The following is a 21,670-nucleotide window of genomic DNA, read 5'->3' on the forward strand; positions in this document are numbered from 1 at the left end:
CCACAAATTTCTCTTCTCACTAATTCTGTTTAGTAGCTCCTCATTAGTTGTGTGCTCTACCTATCTATCTATTCTTCATCATTCTTCTGTAGCATCACATCTCAAAAGCTTCTATCCTCTTCTTGTCTAAACTGTTTATTGTCCATGTCCCACTTCCATGCATGGCTGCACTCCAAACAAATACTTCCAGTAAGGACTTCCTGACACTTAAATCTATACTTAATGTTAAAAAATTTGTTTTCTTCAGAAATGCTTTTGTTGCTACTGCCAGTCTACATTTTATGTCCTCCTTACTTTGACCATCATCAGTTATTTTGCTTTCCAAATAGCAAAACTCATCTGCTACTTTAAGTGTCTCATTTCCTAATCTAATTCCCTCAGTGTCACCTGATTTAATTTGACTACAGTCCATTATCCTCATTTTGCTTTTGTTGATGTTCATCTTATATTCTCCTCTCAAGACACTGTCCATTCCGTTCAACTGCTCTTCCAAGTCCTTTGCTGTCTCTGACACAATTACAACATCACTGGCAAACCTCGAAGTTTTTATTTCTTCTCCATGGACTTTAATTCCAACTCCAAATTTTTCTTTTGCTTCCTTTCTGCTCGCTCAATATACAGACTGAATAACATTAGGGACAGGCTACAATGCTGTCTCACTTCCTTCTCAACCACTGCTTCCTTTTCATGCCCCTCGACCCTTATAACTGCCAGCTGGTTTCTGTACAAATTGTAAATAGCCTTTCGCTGCATGTATTTTACCCCTGCCACCTGTACAAAGGTAATCGCAAAAGTAAGTAAGGTCTCCTATTCTTTTTATAAGTACATAGACCTGTTTATTTCTACAATGGTTTACCTCAGTCTACAGCTTGAACATTTAGCTATTTTTTGACATATTCATCATTTCTGTCGATGCATTTTTGTAGACGCTGTGGCAGTTTTTGTATTCCCATGTCATACCAGCTCGCCGTCATGCTGTTCAGAAAGTTATGAACCCCTTCTTTCAACTCGTCGTCAGAGCTGAATCGCTGGGACCACAATTAACGCTGCCAGGTACTGTGAGACTCTGAAAAAACTCAAACGGGCAATTCAGAACCAGAGAAGAGGAATGTTGAGCAAGGGTGTACACATTCTCCATGACAACGCTTGCCCACTCATCATTCGGCAAACCGTTGCTCACCTGCAACAGTTTCATGGAACACAATCACCCACTCACCCTATAGTCCTGACTTGGCACCCAGTGACTATTACCTGTTCCCTAGGTTAAAAGAACATTTGGCCAGAAAGCGATTCATCTCCGATGATGAGGTGAAAGAAGAGGTTCATAACTTTCTGAACAGGATGATGGCGAGCTGGTATGACATGGACGTACAAAAACTGCCACAGCGTCTACAAAAATGCATCGACAGAAATGGTGATTATGTCAAAAAATAGCCAAATGCTCAAGCTGTAAACTAATGTAAACCATTGTAGAAATAAACATGTCTATGTACTTATTAAAAAAATAGGAAACCTTACTTTTTGGGATTACCCTCGTAGAATTTGAAAGACAATATTCCAGTCGACATTACCAAAAGCCTTCTCTAAGTATACAAATGTTATAAACATAGGTTTACCTTTCCTTAACCTATCTTCTATCAGAAGTCATAGGGTCAGGTATTGCCTTGTGTGTTCCTACATTTCTCCAGAATCCAAACTGATCTTCCCCTGAGTTCGCTTCTACCAGTTTTTCCATTCTTCTGTAAAGGATTCATGTTAGTATTTTGCAACTGTGACTAATTAAACTGGTAGTTCAGTAATTTTCACACCTGTCAGCACCCGCTTTCATTGGAATCCGAATTACTATATTCTTCTTGTAGTCTGAGGGTATTTCACCTGTCTCATACATCTTGCTCACCAGACAGAAGAGTTTTGTCATGGCTGGCTCTCCCAAGGATATCAGTAGCTCTAATGGAATGTTGTCTACTCCCTGTGCCTTGTTTTTTATGTTAGCTTGTGATAAAAGTCTGAGGTTGCACAAATAGGTGGTGAAAAAATGCAACAGTGTAGTACTTGGTTTCACTGCTATTACTAGGTGCTCTTTCTTTGCTAACACCCAAAACTTAATAAGTGGTAATTCACCATATTTCAACTGAAGTTTCAGTCCATCTGAAGTTCTGCAAGCTGCTCTTCTTCCTCTAGAGAAAGGTTAGTGATGGATTCTGGAGGCATGACATCAGGATTATGCACCCAGTCATATTTGTCGACAGTGGAGGAGGGAAAATATTGTGCCATGAGGTGATTTAATATGAGTATGTATGTTATGTCACCATGTGGATCTACTTTGAAAGTAACAGTAAACCTCTTAAGATTTTTCTTTCCCATGTGTGACTGCCAAATCCAGGCTTTTTGTAATTCAGAAAATGTTTCTAGGTCTCTAGCTTTAGGCATCTAGCAGATCTATATATGCAGAATCAAAATTTCATGTTAAGATCCCCTTCATGGAACAATTGTTCAAGAGGTCCTGTCTTAAAAGCCCCACACTTAACGAAGTGTGCCATGTTAATGCCTCGCTCAAAATTCTGTTGCAACAGTCTTCACCACACCTCAGCCTCATGATATATGAAGCAATGTGTTGTTTGAGTCTTTCACCAAATTTGCTGTATTGTGGGCTTATGCCTACTCTGCCAGAAATACACATTACATCCAAGATATGCAGGCAGGCAGCTTCCAATGAGATAGCCTATGAAAGCTCCCATGCTCCACACGGCCAGCAAACAGCAGCCTAAAAACTGTCCGAGGTTTCTGGCTCCATGGACCTCTTTCTTACACCGGCCATGTGACAGGAAATAGGACTAGCTGTATCCTGGCAACCGGGGCTGTACTTAGGCCAGCATCTGGACCCTTAGCAGTAACTTGTCACTCCAAGTGGGCTTTCTGGGCCAGGTGCCACATTCAGTTGCATTTCATCATCAAGAGCTCACTCCAGAGCCGTCGCTACACAGTCACCACTGCCCACGCCAGTCTTCACAACCCAGAACCTCCCACGCAACCTCTCCAGAAGAAGAAAGCCGTGACGTAGTAACCGATCAGTGGATTTGTAATAATTCTGTGTTCATCCTTATAATTGACTTCCCTGAACTTAGTAAGTTTATCATTGGGAACTCTGACTCTGACAGGTCCCTTCAGGTTTTGTTTGGCATCTAAAGTGCAAAAACTTCCATTTATAACTCTTTGTTATTTATCATTAATAGGCCTTCTGCCCGATGCACTACCTGTGTTTTTGTTTGTGACTGTTTTCACACAGACTTCAATGAAGGAAGATTGTGCTACCTTGATTAAAAGAAATTTCAAATTTGTTGCATGCCTGTGCCTTCTTTTCTTGAGCATCTGCAGTGGATTTTTAAAAATTCTTTGAATCTTCCAGTCACTGCTGTTACACTCTCTGTGCAAACACAATGGCAACTTCTCCAGGACAGCCCATTTGGTTTCAAAGTGCTGAATATAGAATTATTCACGTCTAAACCAGTTTATGTTGAGGGCAGTTCAGTACATGAAAGGAATTGTTCAATAATTGAATCCACATCAAAAAATCTTATGCAACTCAGTAATTGACATTTCTTACTTTATATCAGTTGACTCGTCAAGCTGCAGTATAAGTACGAGGGTGTTCTGAAATATACAGCCTCCCAATGTTTTACTTGAAAACTCAAAGCTTTTTACATAAAAATCAACTTTATTGACACACAGCATCTTTATTCTTCACGTCTACATACTTATTTCTCAACAGTTAGCCTGGTGACGAACACATTTCTTTCAATGAGAGACCATTTTGTTGATACCATTACTCCAGAACATTTATCTTTGTTGATGGAGTAACAACCTCACATCGGCTTGCACCGCTTCATCACTATGAAAATGAAGTCCTTGAATATGACCTTTAAGTTCTGGAAACAGATTAAAATCAGATGGGATCAAGTTGGTACTATATAGAGGATGACTGATGACCGTGAACCCAAGGCATTGGACTGTTGCAGATGTCGCAGGGCTTGTGTGTGGTCTGGTATAGTCATGGTGAAGGAGAGTGTGCTCCATGTGTGGATGAACTCTTTGAATTTGTGCTTTCAGTTTTCTGAGCTGTTTCTCACACACTAATATAGTTACATTACAAACCACCACATTGAACACTACAATTTAGAGTCCTCTAGTGGCAGAGGCTTGCAACGTGCACCAGCAAAGCAGGAATGTCGACTGAGTAATATGCATGATGTGTAATATCTCAACCAATATTGAGAACAGAATAAAAAAATTCAGAGGTATTACTTTCCAGTTCGCCCTCATAAATGACCACCACTTACCTTTTTGTGTACATTGAACTGGATATCTGAAGACATGTCATCAATCCGCCAGGAAATAGTCTCGATTGACAAAGGAACCAAAGATATTTCCTTCTCGGCGCCATCACGTAAAACCGATTTCCTTACACACTCGAGAAATTATATCCTCTCCAGTAGTACGGAGTTGCAGTTTTTTGCTACTGTTTCAGGAACTTTATAACTGGCCACTTGCTCTTTTCCAAATATAGTTGCTCTCAGTAACATAGCTTTTCTGGTAACGAAATCAATCAGCTAAAACAGTCCTTATCTTTCCCAGATAAGTGACTATGTTTACTATTCAAATGTCTTTTCAATTTACCAAGGACCATGAATTCAATGGTTAGTTTTTCTCTGCACATGGCACACTCTGGTAATGGACAGTTTTCAGGTCCACAGAACATAAATCCAAAGTTCAAAGTTTAAATTATTCTCTTGGCTCTTACAAGCTGTTCCAGTAGGCTGCAATGCTTTCACAAAATTTACATTTGCAATCGGTTCATTTTCACTTTTTGTTGTTATTTGTTTCTGTCACTCAGTCATCTTCCAATCTCCTTCCCCCCCCCCCCCCCCTTTTTAATCAAAAACTAATTTTGTTGGTTACAAGCAAGTGAGGGCCTGCTAGGATGGATGGCTGGATGGCTGTACGGTATGATACTTGCAACCCCAATCTACAGTACCACACAGATGGTTTAAAAAGGTCGACCCATGCCTGATGACCTCTCCTGAATCCAACCAAGGTTTTGGGATGTTTTCTATGGTAATTAGGTAAATTTCAGTACTGGAAGTCTCCTCCAAAATATTCCTAATTGAGAACCCCTCTACCCAGACACAGCCTAATGGAATATTTGAATGAAAAGAAAGGTCTACAAGAGCCCCTACTCCTATATTCATGAGTAATAGGAACTGAAAAAAATAAAAGGTGCATTAGTGCATAATTGTTTTCCAACCTTGATGTGTCCTTACGTTGAAAGAAGTTTCATCGGAATTAATAAGTCAGTGCCATGAGTAATCCACTTCTGCTTGAGTGCAAAATTGTTGAGCTTTTGTGCAGTCTCGTATACGGATGACATGCAGATATGTGTTGATCAGGAGAAAATGCATGAGATGTGTAACCTCAAATGGGACCTACTTTGAAGGCAATCACTACTAACAGAATGTATTTGGTAAGGACAAAAATTTGCAACACTGGATTCTTTTCTTTGTTAATATGTCACACACAACATTTTTCAATGGAGCAAAAGAACTTGTCTGCTCCTCCACTGCTGCTGAATTGATACATTCTGGTGAAACATGTCAAAGCAAAAAAACAAAGTTCAAGGTTTCTAATACGACATGAAAAATTGTTCTTAATAATGTTACAGTCTATTCCTTTTGTATCACAGTAGAATCTATGAGCTTTCAGAATTTGTGTTTGATCTTACAGTCCAAATTGGAAAAGGATTGGTATAGATAAGACATCAGAAGAATTCTATTTCAATAAGAAACCCAAATGTGGCATTGCTCTAGGAAGACACTGCAGGACATAAATGAGAAGAAAATTAACAATGAGATGCCAGCAGCTGGCAAGATTAGAAAATCTGTGAAGTTAGACGTGGCACTACAGACAAGTAGTGAGACCAGCAGTAAAAGCCCAGCTAGAACAGTGGTGAACAAAAATGTTGACAACAGTGAGACGAAACAAACATTGTAGGGCAACAACATATCCGAAATCTGCTCCATGCCACTCCCAACTTTTTGTGTTTCAAATCTCTTATTTTGCTGGAATCAGACTGTTGTCTCCTCTCTGATCTCATCCAGTTTCTTCCTTCATCTAGAGATTTCACATGATTTTCTCATCATATTGTTGAAAAATTTCAATTTCCCAAATGCTTTCTTCTCAATTTTGTTCAACAAAGGTGTGGCGGTTATCGACTGCAAGAGCCGACCGCCTCATCTTTGAGAACAAACTTCTTTGAAAACTGTTGATCGCAGTGTGTTCCAAACTCTGTATTCGAGCGGATGTGTTTGTACCGACATGATCAAATAAAGTTAATTCATTATAAACGAGCAAATACTTAATGTTGGGTTCGATATTACCGTACGTAGCATCTTGATCCCCACACTGGTGACCCTGACGCTCACGAATGCCGCTTACGACGCCAGAAATGTGTACTGGAACATCGCCATAGACAAACAATGTTGCAACCCTTTGTCGGATTTCTACACCCATCGACTTCGCATCGCGCCGCATCTGGATGCAGTGTACAGGAAGTGTAATTAGTGTGTAAATTCCCGACTCTTGTGTGAATCGTGCTTTTTGATAACTTTCGTCACCTTCTCACACATCGACAATGAGACCAAGGCGCACACGTCGCCCGTCGAAACCCGCTCAATGCGGCGGTAATTTCACTTCCGGACAGTGCAGTGCTCCTTTGCCGATTAATTTGGACAATTTTGACTTGCTTTTGTGTAATGCATTAACTTTGTGCACTGCTTCGACATTGGACAATCATGCCAAACAATGGACTGCAACAAACGGGGACTATGTTGCAAATCCCAGTTCGCACGAACTCCGAACTACAGCTAAATCACATGCCTGGTCGAATTCACAGGAAAAATTTCATCAAGTACATCCTATCGATCAACAACAATGCACCAATTACACTGACGACAATGCCGGCTGTTTTTCAGTGCAACACTGGACATGCCACGCCTCCCTCTACACAGCACCGGAGCCGCACAAACTCTGTTCGACCGCTACCGACAGCGACGTCACGGTCGCCACCTGCTGGCTCACTGACCTCAACCCAGTCAAAACAAACAGCTGCGCAACATACAATCCCGCCACGGCTACCGCACCCGCATCTTGTCAACAACTCACCGACACTATGCACGCTTACCGCCTGGCCGTTCACTACTCGATCGCGCCCGCAACTTGTTCACCCACCCCAGACAACGATTTCAGCCGTATCAATGCTTCATACAGCAGTGAACACGTTCACACTCCGCCGCCGCCGAGTACTGAGTTTCACATTCGTGATCGCACAGACAATCTCTTCTACTCAAACTGTTACGTCAATACTGTGCCACTGACCTTGTCTTGTATGCCAGGTTACCCTTTGATAGTGACAGATTCTGATTTAGACCCCATCTTACTCAGTGATACACAGCAAACTGCTTCACGACATACATTTTCACCTGAACAACTGCAACAGCTACGTGAGCAAATTGCGACATACAACTCGTTGGTACAAGATCAGTTACACATGCTGCAGCCAACACCGACCGAGCACGACATGCAACGAGATGCTCCTGTCATTGTTCCGCCTCCGACTGCTGACGATCCTTTTCCGTTACTACCAGCTACAACTAATACCCTGACGATCACGCTACATGGATGTATGTCCAAGATGTCACAACTGTCATCATGCCGCCTCAAGTGGAAATTCTACGTTACTGATGTGATACAAGGAACTTATTTACGCCGCTGCCACCTTTCCTTGGTAGTTCCAGACACTTCGTTTCTGTACCACGGCATAACCAGCCACATTCCAGTGCAGCTTGCTTTGCTGCCCTCTTCACTACCTCCGCAATGTACAACCAACACATCTGCCGTTTCTGCTTCGACAGTGAGCATCTTTCCACTCCGACACACGACCGTGCAGCAGTTTCGTGCGAGCAGCTTGCAGCCTTACGACTCGACCGCAGTGCCGACAGCGACAGCACACACGCAGCTCCAGTTCCATCAAACTGTCGCCTCTCTGCCACAGACCAGTAGTTCATCCGCCGATTCGACTTCTTCACGTTTACATTACGTCTCATCGCCTTCCTGCTCCGACCATGGTTTCACCGACCACATCCGCCTTCCACCACCTCTCGCCGTCGCCATGCCTCATGCCCAGGGCTCACGGCCACACCCCCCAACCTTCGATCACGGCTGTTTCGCACATCAAAACACCGACACTGTCAACTCTGCTTGTAACATCCTGCCATCTACCGCTGTAACACACTCACCATCCACAGACTCTGAGGTGACGTTTCCGTCTACACCGAAGTCATCCGCCGCCAAGGTCAGTCATGTGCAGCTTGCTGTTTTCTCCCCTGATGCGACATCAAGCGCCTCTATAACTCCATCATTACCCCGAGTGTTGCTCACCCGGCATCTCTTACGCAACCTGTTAAGCCACAGCATGCTTGCTCCTTTATGTCATACGGCCAATAACAAACTGTTACCGGACACGTTGCACTTACCATGGCGCTCGCCGGCAAATACTTTGGCAATACATCACATCACATCTTCGATGCACTCCGCATCTTTGATCGGATCAAAACCCCGCTGCACCGCACGGCCTCAGCACGACGATGTTCTCCCCACCGACACGCCGCCACCTTCTGCTCCCACCGTGCCATCAGCAGCATGGCACAGTCAACCTGTGGACGCCTTCCACGCCTCCTTCCCTCCGCTGGTCATGCCCACCGAGACATCGAAAAACGGTCTGATCGCGCCTCGCACTAGTGCCTGCCACGACACGATCGGTCACGCGCACCTGCGCCATCAGCCGGCCGGGTGCACACACGCCTCTCATCATCCTTACCATGTTCCACACTACCGGCGGGGGCTCTGTGGCGGTTATCGACTGGAAGGGTCGACCGCCTCACCTTTGAGAACGAACTTCTTTGAAAACTGCTGATCGCAGTGTGTTCCGAACTCTGTATTCGAGTGGATGTGTTTGTACCGACATGATCAAAATAAAGTTAATTCATTATAAACGAGCAAATACTTTATGTTGGGTTCGATATTACCGTACGTAAGATCTCGATCCCCACAAAGGTATCTCATTTTAGGCATAAATGTCCTGAGCAGTTAATCATTTAGAGACAGAAATTTATTCATATAAATAAAACTTACAACTTACTAATTTTTGTATGAACGTTGCTGATTTTCATTAGAATCAAAAATTGTTACATGTGAGTAAAAAGTAAATTACATATGACAGACAGCTTACTATTTGGCATTACGATAAGTATATATAAGTTTATTCAAGTAAAACTTCCTGAAATCTATCATTTCATACAACTTTTCTGACTCTAGTAATACTGAGATGACCAATTTTAGTCAAAAGGAACAACTGTCACAAAAATTAGCAATTTGGACAGTATTTGAATAAAATACTTTGTAAAACAGTCTCAGACTCTGGACACTTTAGAATCTCTTAGCATTTTTACACATGAGCCAGTCTGCTGTCACGTGCAAGTAAACATTTTTATCTTTACTTGGGTGCAGTTTCATTTATGGCTGTTTTATTCCTTATAAATAATACAATGCATGTTCTGCAGCAATAGTGATATCATAATAGAAAACAGGTTGTTGACTAAACATCAGACTATAAGCTCCATAGACATTCAATACTCCTTTTACACATATGAAAAAAGGCAGACAAATGTATAGGCTTTTACACCAGTGTAATAATGAATAAAATAACTTTGAGTATCACACTAAATCATACTGTAAAATTAAATACTGTTTTCAGCTCTTATGTCATTTTACATTACAACATAGGGTTTCATTTACACTGAATCAAATTTAAAAGACAATATTTGTTGAGCTATCTGCTGGTCTGTAAAAATAATATCTAATCTTGCCTGTGACAGGAAGTTTCCTCAATCCCTGGGAATGTCTGCACTCAAATCTGCAACTACATAAGCAGCTGCTGTCCAGATTGCAGTGCAAAGGTCAAGAACATGTGGATCTTCTACAGTCACCATATCTGCTGCTGTATGGTGGAACCAGAAATAATGCTCATTCGCATTAATTAGGCTCGAGCTAGGCACACCAACATCTGTCCACAAGGCTATGTCTGATCCTCCTACTTGTGGAGTACTATATCGGCTTGCACCAATTGGTTTAAAAAGTCTGAAATAATGGGTAGACACATCTAATACATCCTAATATCAAAGTCATTAAACCACATTAATAGACTATAACTCACAGGGGTGTTACACAAAGTAATGATTGTGTTACAGTACAGATGCAGTAGGATAATGCACATTCATGACAGTCTAAAACTTAGTGCTTGTTATTTGTCGTGGTGCTGATACTATTTGTAATTCAATAGGAAACTGCAGTAGCAAAAAAATTAGAGAGTACTATTTGGAAGTACTGCACGAATTGCATGGAAGATGCTCATTCTGCAATTACACTGGCACTTGTCACCAGCATGTAAGCAGCAGTATGACAGAAAAGAACAAATCAGTATGAGCAATAATGCCAAGTAGTGAATAATATTATTTTTGTACATTTGACTACTAAAACTACAAAATTGTTTGAAATTAATGCAACCCATAAAAATGGTATGTGGAAAGACTGCAATGAAGGAGAAATACATAAGATTTTACTAATGTAAAAATTTTCTATATAAGACATTACATAAATGGTAAAAATGTGACAGGGAATGTATAGACAGTTTAGATCTGTGAAAGCAGTTCCAACAGGATCAACTTCCTCATTTACACAGGTCTCCACATGGATTCCTCCATATTCCCTGTGAAGATGGAGGGGGTACAATACTCACTGCTTGCAAGCCTGCACTCAGTGTCTGCTTGTGGAGTACTTTTGCAGTGAAGCCGTGCTCCGTAGCCAAACAAGAGCAAAAAGAATGACTGCAAAGTCAATTGTTACGAACACCGATAAGGATGCCAAATAGAGCACAACATGGAGTTAAATAACAATCACTAAATCTGGTTTAATAAGTTGTCTTCTAAAAGAAAGGGAGAGCAAAAGGAATCTGAGTAAAATCAGTCAGACCCCTGTAACAGAACCAGTAATCTCTGACAGCAATGAAAACATTGGTTTTTTATGCAGCACTACACAATAAATATTGGACAATATATAGAAAACATGTCAGCCACACTACAGTAAGTGTGTTACATTAATGATGAGTGTAATTCATAATGTGAGAAAACCACATTTTAGGAGAAAGAGAAGGCACACAATAGTATCCATTCAATTGGATGCATATTATCACTTGCTTGCCCTGGGTAACAAATATGATGAATACTTAATACAAATTGATTAGCTCCAGACAGTCATCTCCTACTCATTTTACAGAACATGGTAAAGTATTTTATGAGCAAGCAAACATATGCAGAGTGTGCCAAATAAAAATGGCCCTGATGAGTGGATACGATTGTATGTGAACGTATGCATATAATCACACCTTATAACGCGCACACCACATGTACACCCGCCATGTGATCCACACCGGTTCACAGCATTGTGTGGACTGTGTCAGTGAGAGTGGAACAGTGCAAAGGGGATGATGATATTCACAGTGGAGCAGCAGGTGTTTGTTGGAGAAAGTTATGTGAAATTACGTGAAACCAAAGTCATGGAAATGGTGTGGTCAGTTGTTTGCTGAGAAGTTCAATGGTGTCAAAGTGCCAGAAAAGAGTGCCACGCAACAGTAAGTCTGAAAACGATGTCAGACAGGATCTGTTCTGAAAAAGTCAAAAAACATTCCGAAATGTGCTCACACTGGCGTCAAGAGATGAATGGTGGTCACTTTCAACATCTGCTACAGGTCTTAATCAGGTTAGTACTGTACTTCCTTTCCTCTGTGATTCTTTGTACCCTAGAACTCTAGTTCTCCAGGCCACTTATTATTTGCTCCGCCCTGTAAAACATATTTTCTAATTCACTCACATTTTAGTTTTCACTATGTACAAACAATAGAGTAAAAATTAATAAACAACAAAAAGGAAGAGAAATGAAGTTACAATGCACATCCCCTAAAGAAAATTTGCATCTACAACTGCTGTAATCATCTGTTTAGCCAAGAAACAAACACAGAAATTCCAGAACTAAACACGTGTTCCCCCAAGAAACAATATTACTTGGTGCAGACAGACAATCCAACACAATGAACATACACCCACAGAAAAAATATTCTCCAAATGAAATGTAGATCATGTTTTTCCATTCACAAGCAACCAAAAATTCTATTCAGTGCACATTGTACATTATCCTTCAGATTAAAAGAAATAACATTTCCTATTTTGAATTATGGAAGGATGTTCATCACTGTAAAGGAATAGCCAAAGAGAAATTTTTCAGTGGATGAGAAAGAAAAAAATAAGAACATTACATCAATTTTACAGACAAATATGTGTGTGTGTGTGTGTGTGTGTGTGTGTGTGTGTGTGTGTGTGTGTTTTCCATACCTCCTCCTAAGCCACTGAATAAATTTCAACCAAATTTGGTATGCATACGATTTATTATCTGATATGAACCACTGTTGGGATAAAAACCACCTGGCTCCAGTTGGGGGAGGGGTTTGGGGGTGGGGGGGGGGGGCAGCAGAGTGAAAGGGTTGATAACCTCTGACATCAAGGCTGCCAGGGGCTATACGTGTGAATGGCCACAACTGAGTGGAGGGAGGAAGCGACAGCCAGAAAGAGGAGGGAGGAGATGGACAGAGAGAAGGGGAAGAGGAGATGAACAGAGGGGGAGAGGAGAAGGTGATGGGCATCCAAGTGGTTAGGTGCAGGTTTAATGCTCTTACTAATGAGTCCGAGGCATTTAACATCAAGGGCGAAAACGTTGTTCTTATCTAACTGACAATGTAAATCATTTTCAAAGACACACTTGAAAAAGGATTCAAGGTTCCTCTGGTGTTCCACATGCATCAGTCCTGTGGTGATGATTTTGTCTAAACAGTTAACACAATGAGCAATACCCTAAACCAACTGTCCCAAGTATATTTTTAGAAGATGGCAACGCCAAATGGTAAATGATTATAGTGTTCAAGCCTAACACGATATTTAAGATAATCAATTGTTTTGATTTGCTGGTTAATGGAAGTTTTAGATAAACATCTTTGAAATCTATTTTTGAAAAATATTGGTCCCTTCATTAATAAATCCTTTGGGTAAGGCATAAAATCAATGTTGGACAGAGCTTTAAGAGAACTTGCTTTGAAATCATCAAAAATGTGTAATGACCCATTACATTTTTTAATGACAACCACAGGTGTCCCTCATTCACTCCAATCTCTGCCTGAGCAGAAAATCTGGTAGCAAACAGTAGTGGGCAAGTTCCACAAAATTTTGGCACCAGTGACAGTTACATAGTGACGTGAGCCATGTAATCTTCCGCACAACTTGGCAATGTTTTCTCTTTGCCTGTGTGTATCACAAACTGAATAGAGATCAGAAAATGGCACAAAATTGATGTGGTCCACTATTTTGAAACCAAATGTCATGAGGGCATCAAAGCTGAAAATGTTAATAGCATGCCGGCCGAAGTGGCCGTGCGGTTAAAGGCGCTGCAGTCTGGAACCGCAAGACCGCTACGGTCGCAGGTTCGAATCCTGCCTCGGGCATGGATGTTTGTGATGTCCTTAGGTTAGTTAGGTTTAACTAGTTCTCAGTTCTAGGGGACTAATGACCTCAGCAGTTGAGTCCCATAGTGCTCAGAGCCATTTGAACCATTTGTTAATAGCATTAGGTGACCTCACTACTAAGAATGTTAGTAAACACTCAACATCTTTGTGCTTAGCTGTAAGCAAACATAGTCCAAGGAAAGGAATTGTCTGTTGGCAATAAGACACGACCCGCTGCCGAGTCCTTTACAGCAAAGGTGAGCCGAGCCACTGATACATGTCCTCGTTCATGACTGACAGGAAGGCTTCTGTGTCCACCTGGAACTCCGCTCACTGGCCAGAAATATGAAGAGCCAGTGTCAGTTTCTGGGCACCGGTGGAACTGCTCGATCAGCTGCCATGACTGCGATGTGTTGCCACCAGACCATGATGAGATGGGTTGCTGACGAGCCACTTGTTGACAGGTGTCCCAGTTTGCCACATGCCAAACATTGGGTGGCGTGGTGTGGGCAACAGTGGTGTGAATACAGCTACTGTGCTCTGAAGATAACTGTATCATCCTCAGGTTGTGTGGTGAATGCTTCAACATTGAGGGGAAAACGGCATTTCTGAACCACCTGTTTAGTATTTGAAAAGGGTTTACTCAATGCTGAGAAAAGGGGGGTGGGGGGTTCATTTAAATCAATGTAAGTAAGTCTCTCAAAACACTGATGATCCAGACAACCACAAACAACTCGGGTGAGACACATAGGGGTGTAAAAAGATGATTATGAATCATAATCTTCAGCTGCTGGGAGTTTCAATGGTAGCCTACTATTTTTGACACATGAATTTTGTCAGTAAAAACGTATTGAGCATCAGAAGCAATCGCAAAAAACTTAGCAATCTCAAGAATGTCACTAACACTACAGTCAGATGTTGCCACTGCTTTAGTCATGACATTCCTGTCGAGGCCCAACCACATCACGAATCAATAATTTTGCATAGGACTCTTTACATTCTAACGAGTGAAATTGCACTGGCATATGAACCCCTGAAAAGTGCAGCTAATGGTGTGTAAGACTGTCCACTTTGTTTGTGATTAATTAAAATGGAGCTTAGCTGCAACAAGATGCACTTGATGACACTAATACTTAATAAACAGAGCGCACAGTTCACCGAGAAACAAATCACTAGGGTTTGAGAGTGGTCACAACTGTTGCTACATGAGAAGAATAAAGTACTTTGCTGGTTACTGGAAACACTAAAAGCAAGACAATGTATTTTAAAACATCAGAGATATAATTCCCATGTCTCTGGAGCCTCGTAAAAGTAGGTGAATAGTGGTGAGGGCATAGCAGTGACCATCTTCACACATGGAACCTCATCCAGCATGTGCCCACTGACCCCTATTTCTTGCACCTAAAGGATCCAGCACACTTGAATGATCTATTATAATCAGTACATAAACATGTACACACCAGATGATTTTATGTAACATGGTTTTCTTCCCAGACAGCTTGATTTTATGATTCAGGTACTACATAGTAAGTTCCCCTCAACATTAATTGTGGGAAGATACAGCAAATAAAATGCAATTCCTGCAGAATAAGATGTTTGCCTGAAATACAAAAAAGCTGTGAAACCCAAAGATTATACAAATTATTCGACCAAGAGGACATGCGCGCGCCCGCCTGCGCCCCCCCCCCCCCCCACACACACACACACACACACACACACACACACACACACTTTCCAAATAACAAGACCAACAACAGTGAAAAGCACAAATATTCAATAATTTATTTACACATTTGAACATAAAACAAAATACAACAACTTGCACCAACATTTGTTACGGAGTTTGCTAGTCTTGTCCTGTGTGTGACCGGACACAGGATTATTGTCGGGGAATGTCTGTGCTCAAATCTGCAATTACATAGGCAGCTGCGGCCCAAACTGCAGTGCACAAGTCAAGAACATGCGGATCTTCCACAGTCATCATATCTGCTGCTGAGTGATGGAACCAGAAATAATGGCCATTTGCATTAATTAAACTTGACCCAGGCACACCTGCATTTGTCCACAGGGCTATATCTGATCCAACATATGGCTGAGTACTAAACTGGGTGGCATTGACTGGCTTGAGAAGCCTGAAATTATGGGAAAAAAACACTTAATAACTGTAATTCAACAAAACATTATTAACTTTCAGTATGATGCAAAAGTGTCACACAGTCAGTCGAAGAAGTAATAGAAGGGTCGACTAAACAAAACACACATATCATGCAACAATAGTGCTTTGAAACCAGATACTATCCAAGTATAGTTAGTTTGCATACTAGGGGAACTGGTAATATTATCTGAACATGTGCTTACTGATTTTAACTATAAAAATTTAAAACTTCATTACAGAACAAAATATGGAGATCACACTCAAATATCACAAGACAACACGTTTAAAGAACATGAACGGTGTGTTTGATAATGTATTGTTACAAGGCCTTGCTCAATGAAGCATTTGTTCACAAAAATAGAATGATTTGGAAACTTGGTTAAGTGGAAGAATAACTCTCTCAAAACAATATCAAAATCAAAAAGAATAGAACAAATCCAAAACAAATCAGCCCCAGCAACTTTCCAAATTTCCTCTTTCTCCGCCTCTCTTTCATAGTTTTTACACTGGACTCGCATTCAGGAGGACGACGGTTCAATCCCGCGTCCAGCCATCCTGATTTAGGTTTTCCGTGATTTCCCTAAATCGCTCCAGGCAAATGCCGGTATGGTTCCTTTCAAAGGGCACGGCCGACTTCCTTCCCCGTCCTTCCCTAATCCGATGAGACCGATGACCTCGCTGTCTGGTCTCCTTCCCCGAAACAACCAACCAACCAACCAACCATAGTTTTTCCTGAAGAGTGATATTTTGGCCACAATATCAGAAAATTTCATCAAAATTTTTTGTTGTGGCTACCATGAAGGCTTTTTGTGAGATTGATGGATTAGCTAAAGCACAGATTTATGTGACCAATTATATTTTCAGGCTTGTCACAAGTTTCCCCAAGTGAAAATCCCTGATATTTCCCTGATTTCCAGACAAATTTTAGCATTTTTCCCTGACAAATTTTGAGTGCTCAAGGATAAGTAAAGGCAAAAGTTGACAAAAATGTAAATACTTCTGTATTTCTAAACATGTGACCAAAAATCTTAAGTACTAGCATCAACTTCTTTTGTAATGAACTGCTTTTAGATGGAGAAAGCAAGCCAAGTGGTATATTTGTTTCATTAAGGCCACTGATGTTATTTTATTTCAATAAAACAAAACACATTTGGTGACAAAAATATGCATTTTATTGGAGATGCAAGGCAGATTTAAATTACCTTCACTGATTTCAGAAATAACTTCAGAAAAAGAAGTGTAGAAGGCAGGGAAGAGTTATGTAAGTCAACACTGTAGGTGACTGCCAATGAAATGTTGGTTACTTTCGGTTATAACCCACTGTGTTACATCCTTTATTTTACATGTATTGTGTGGTTTTTCTTTCAAAAAGTACATGAGTAGATAGTGTACAAACTTCCAGCAACTGCCACAATTTTCTTCTTCTTATTGTTCATACTTCAAAGTTCCAAAATGTACTAGAATAAATAAAATGACTATAAAATGTTGCATTGTACAGTGTGCTTGTGGTGAGACAGTCGCAATTTCTGAAATCCATCGCCGATTACCTCTGGCCTGCGGAGGAGTACCGCGGTCCTGGGTCCATAGATAAACCACAAAAATCAGCCACATTACGCTACACACAAACAGACCTGGCCTGTGGTCAGATTGGTGAGACTAAATCTGACGGGCAGGGCCTGCACATTATTGGGAAACGATGGGCTTCAGAATGACAGGCCCAATCTGTTAGAGATACCCACAGAAATGGCCTGCGGTTCTGGCCTGTCATGGAAGTCCAATCATGAGGCCAGTTATTCAAATGTCACAGACACCTTATTGATGAAATGAGACCATGGTGATCAATCCATGCAGTAGATAACTTGCACGAATACTCTGAGAATCAATACTAATGAGGATAGGTAGCAATTTGCTGTAAAGATGATCGTTGAGCTGCATACAGGCACACAGAAAAGAGAATCAACCTCTCACAACTAAATTTTTGGCCATAGCCTTTGTCAGAAAACGAGAGCACACACATTCACATAATCACTCGGACACAACTCATGTGCACATGACCGCCATCTCTGGCTGTTGCATCAACAGACTCTGAGAATCAGATCCAAAAAAACCACTCCACACACCTCCCTGCCTCTCGTCAGCAGCTGCTTGGCTAGCATCAAGAAGTGGTGGTGGTGGCACTGAGTGAAAGCTGAGGGGAGTGGTAGACAGGGGAGAAGCAATAAGGAGGAGGGAGTAGGGAAGTGGCGCACGTTCTCAGCTGCATCCAGCCAGCGATGATGTATGACATCTCAGTACACATTTGAAGTTCACTGATATGCCCTGGTTTTTATACACCAAATTGTAATATTCATTACAAGTAGCCATCATTTAACTAATTGTATTAACAAATAACACCTCGTGTAGTCATTGGACGCTCAGAATGTCAAGCATCCATTCCTACACTCCAGCTGTGGACACAAGAAATGCATGGTATTGAGGACAAACAAACAACAGCCCAACATAAATTACATATATATTTCCAGTACACGTGATTCCTCTTCTATTTGTTTAAGAATTCTATGTTAGAGACATATGTGTTACAATGGTTCACATTCTCAAAAGTGGCATTCAACAATTAGACCAAACAGCCATTCACCATCATTATTACTCACCAAGTATGCAATAAAGACAATGCAAGCTCTCTCCTACAAAAATCACTGTGCCTTGGACCATAGGCAAATTTGCTACCTCTTTCTTGCTGCATTAGTTCTATCTGCAACAGCCGATCAGCCAAACATATTTTTATATATACATACCTTCCAACAAACTCACAGCAGTGTATCACCACATGACTACTAGTGTATAAGCAGTTGTTCCGCCTATACACCAGTAAAGTCATATGCCAACATGTACTGCTTGAGTTTGTTGGATGGTAACTCAAGTCAAATACACTGAAGATGGCTATCTATAGCTGAAATCTGGATAAGCAATAATAATAAAAAACAGTATGATTCTGACTGATTCCTCTGTTCCTATCCTTCCTTAGTTAACCTACTACTGCAAAGAGATGATGGAGATATTATATTGAATGAGGAACTATCAACAGAGTTCCTCGCTCAGGCAGGAAGAGACTGAGCACACTCCCGGAGTACACAGATCTTGTTTCAATGGGAGACCAACTTCCTTAGTATTAGTGACACACTTCACTGAAGGCTGGGGAAAGTTGTACACCTCACATAAAGATCTGGTGTGAAATTGGAACTCAGTGAGAAAAATGTTTTATACTGGATGGTATTCACAGAGCTCCATCTGAATAGGAGGTGAGAAAACATAAGTTTCACAGGTGAGGTGATTTCCATGAGCAATGACAGCCCAACAAAGGTTTACTGACTGTGTGGGACAAGAAAATCTAGCAAAGAAGTGGGAAGCTCTAGGTTTCCTACACAGGCTGCATTTCTGCGAGAGGAGCAGGGGTACTTCATAGAACTGAGGGAAATTTGATAAAATGCAATACACTCATATGGTGAAAAATGTGATGCTGTCTTCAGCGTTAATGCTATACAGTGAAAGAGAATTCACATTACAGGAAGGTCATTCTTCTGTTCTTAAGTCCACATTTGTTTGGCAGCAACTGTCCATCATGGACTGGTCGCCCCAAGCTGCTGACCCAATGGGAAACATTTGGACTCAGGTAGAAGAGTCACTGTCAGATATCTGGCCACGATACCAACCAGCTACAGCTGATGCACTTTGGGACTGCATTCTTGAAGGCTGCGACAAAACTGCCTCTTTTGGCAATTATATCTGATGCCTCATAGACTCCATGCCAAGATGCACGACTCAAGTTAGAAGTAAGGGGGGATTCTGGACAAGATACAAGAGCTTTATTTTCTCAAATTAAAGTCTGTCAGTCAGAGCCAGTGGAAGATGACTTGGCTACAGAAAAGTATTGAATCAGATAATACAGTATCAATTAGTTCTTTAAATTACATTTTTAACTGAAATAAGTTCCTTTTAAATACATTTTTCAAATATTACAATTCTCTTTTATTTGCTCCCTGCCTACATTCTTGAAAAAAGTAATGAATTAAGAGGGATTTTTCTACGGCTATCTTTTGTTATTTTTCCTCTATTTCTATTCCTTGCATCCTCTCAAAAACATGTAAAAGATTTCTTCTAATATTTATTCACCTCCCAAGTCTCTTTCTATTTCTCTCTTTCTCTTGCACTCTCATCTCACTTGTATGTCGCTCCATCCTCACAAAATTAATAAACAAATCTAGCTGTTATCATTGAATCAAACAATGGAAAATCCAGGATGGAATGTAAAAATACGAGAGAAGGAAAGTTGCTACTCACCATATAGTGGAGATGCTGAGTCACGATATGCACAGTAAAAATATTCACACAATCATAGCTTTCGGCCATTAAGGCCTTTGTCAGCAGTAGACACACATACACACACGCAGACACACACTCACGCAAGCGCAACTTGCACACACGTCTGCAATCTCAGAGAGCTGTCTCCTGCTGACAAAGGCCTTGTAAGTAGGCTGTTTAGATTTTTTTATTGGTAACGCCACCTCTGTATGAAAATCACTGGCTGTGCTGTGCTGTGTCTATGTAAGTAGGCTGTTTAGGTTTTATTATTGGTAACGCCACCTCTGTATGAAAATCACTGGCTGTGCTGTGTGCAGTCTGTGGCTGCTTTGCATTGTTGTAATACTCGCCATTGTAGTGTTGGGCAGCTGGATGTGAACAGCACGTAGCGTTGCGCAGTTGGAGGTGAGCCGCCAGCAGTGGTGGATGTGGGGAGAGAGATGGCGGAGTTTTGAAATTTGTCATGAACTGCTATATTTATATATGATGATATCAAGGTAAATACATTGTTTGTTCTCTATTAATATCTTTCATTTGCTAACTATCCCTATCAGTAGTTAGTGCCTTCCGTAGTTTGAATCTTTTATTTAGCTGGCAGTAGTGGCGCTCGCTGTATTGCAGTAGCTTGAGTAGCGAAGATTTTTGTGAGGTAAGTGATTTGTGAAAGGTATAGTTTACTGTTAGTCAGGGCCCATTCTTTTGTAGGGATTATTGAAAGTCAGATTGCGTTGCGCTAACAAAATATTGTGTGTCAGTTTAAGTACAGTCTTGTATAAACTGTTCAAAGGGGACGTTTCAGCCTTAATGGCCGAAAGCTATGATTGTGTGAATCTTTTTACTGTGCCTATCGCAACTCAGCATCTCCGCTATATGGTGAGTAGCAACTTTCCTTCTCTCGTATTATCATTGAAATTACACTTTGACTTGTAAAATCCCCTCTGCATCATTCCCCTTTTACTTTTCCCCTCCTTCATTTCTCCCAATACTTATGTAACAGTTCCTTTTTCAATCCCCAGTTTTATTACCCATTCTTCGTTCTGAGAACATCCTTCCCTTATCCCTTTTTCTCTCGCTTATGATAAAAGTGTTGTGACAGTGCCACGACATTCAAAAGTGCCGCTACGTTAGTACGCGAACACGGCGATAGAGGCGCTCCACAGCTCGGCCGAGCGCGGGAGCGCCACCTGGCTATGAACGGCGCCGGCCGCATGTCACGGCACGGCAGTCGAATGACAGATACGGAGTTAGTAACATGTAACCCGCTAGTGTTTCTACTTTTGTATATCCACGCAATTTATTAGTGATTAAAGGTTATAACACTTTTTGGCGACGAGGTCGGATATTTTTTTCCTGCGTTGTGGAATTGTGTGTTCGTGTCGGGGCAGACATGGAACAGCTTCTGCAAGCGCTTATTGAACAACAAACACAGCTGACGGCTGCTA

The 21,670-nt window shown here is 41.3% G+C and overlaps 1 protein-coding gene across 5 annotated transcripts in view; it reads right to left on the minus strand.

Annotated features, from left to right (window-relative positions):
• Window positions 1–21,670, minus strand: part of LOC124618663 (carboxypeptidase Q-like) — an 88,454-nt gene that overhangs the window by 19,021 nt on the left and 47,763 nt on the right. The window contains exons 6-7 of one of the 5 annotated variants that reach the window (XR_006980052.1): window positions 15,544–15,846; window positions 10,224–10,248 (exon numbers count right to left, since the gene is read on the minus strand). The exons of 2 other annotated variants lie outside the window; for them this stretch is intronic. Coding sequence is in view for 1 of the 3 variants with exons in the window: in XM_047145368.1 (XP_047001324.1) it covers window positions 9,996–10,248 (253 nt within the window). In the remaining 2 variants the exon portion in view is untranslated. Of the gene's footprint in view, window positions 1–9,977; window positions 10,249–15,543; window positions 15,847–21,670 lie in introns of those variants that run through there. 2 more of the 5 variants (XR_006980051.1, XM_047145368.1) reach the window with 2 other exon arrangements.

Source organism: Schistocerca americana, chromosome 1 (assembly GCF_021461395.2).
Source record: "Schistocerca americana isolate TAMUIC-IGC-003095 chromosome 1, iqSchAmer2.1, whole genome shotgun sequence".
Lineage (NCBI taxonomy): Eukaryota > Metazoa > Arthropoda > Insecta > Orthoptera > Acrididae > Schistocerca > Schistocerca americana.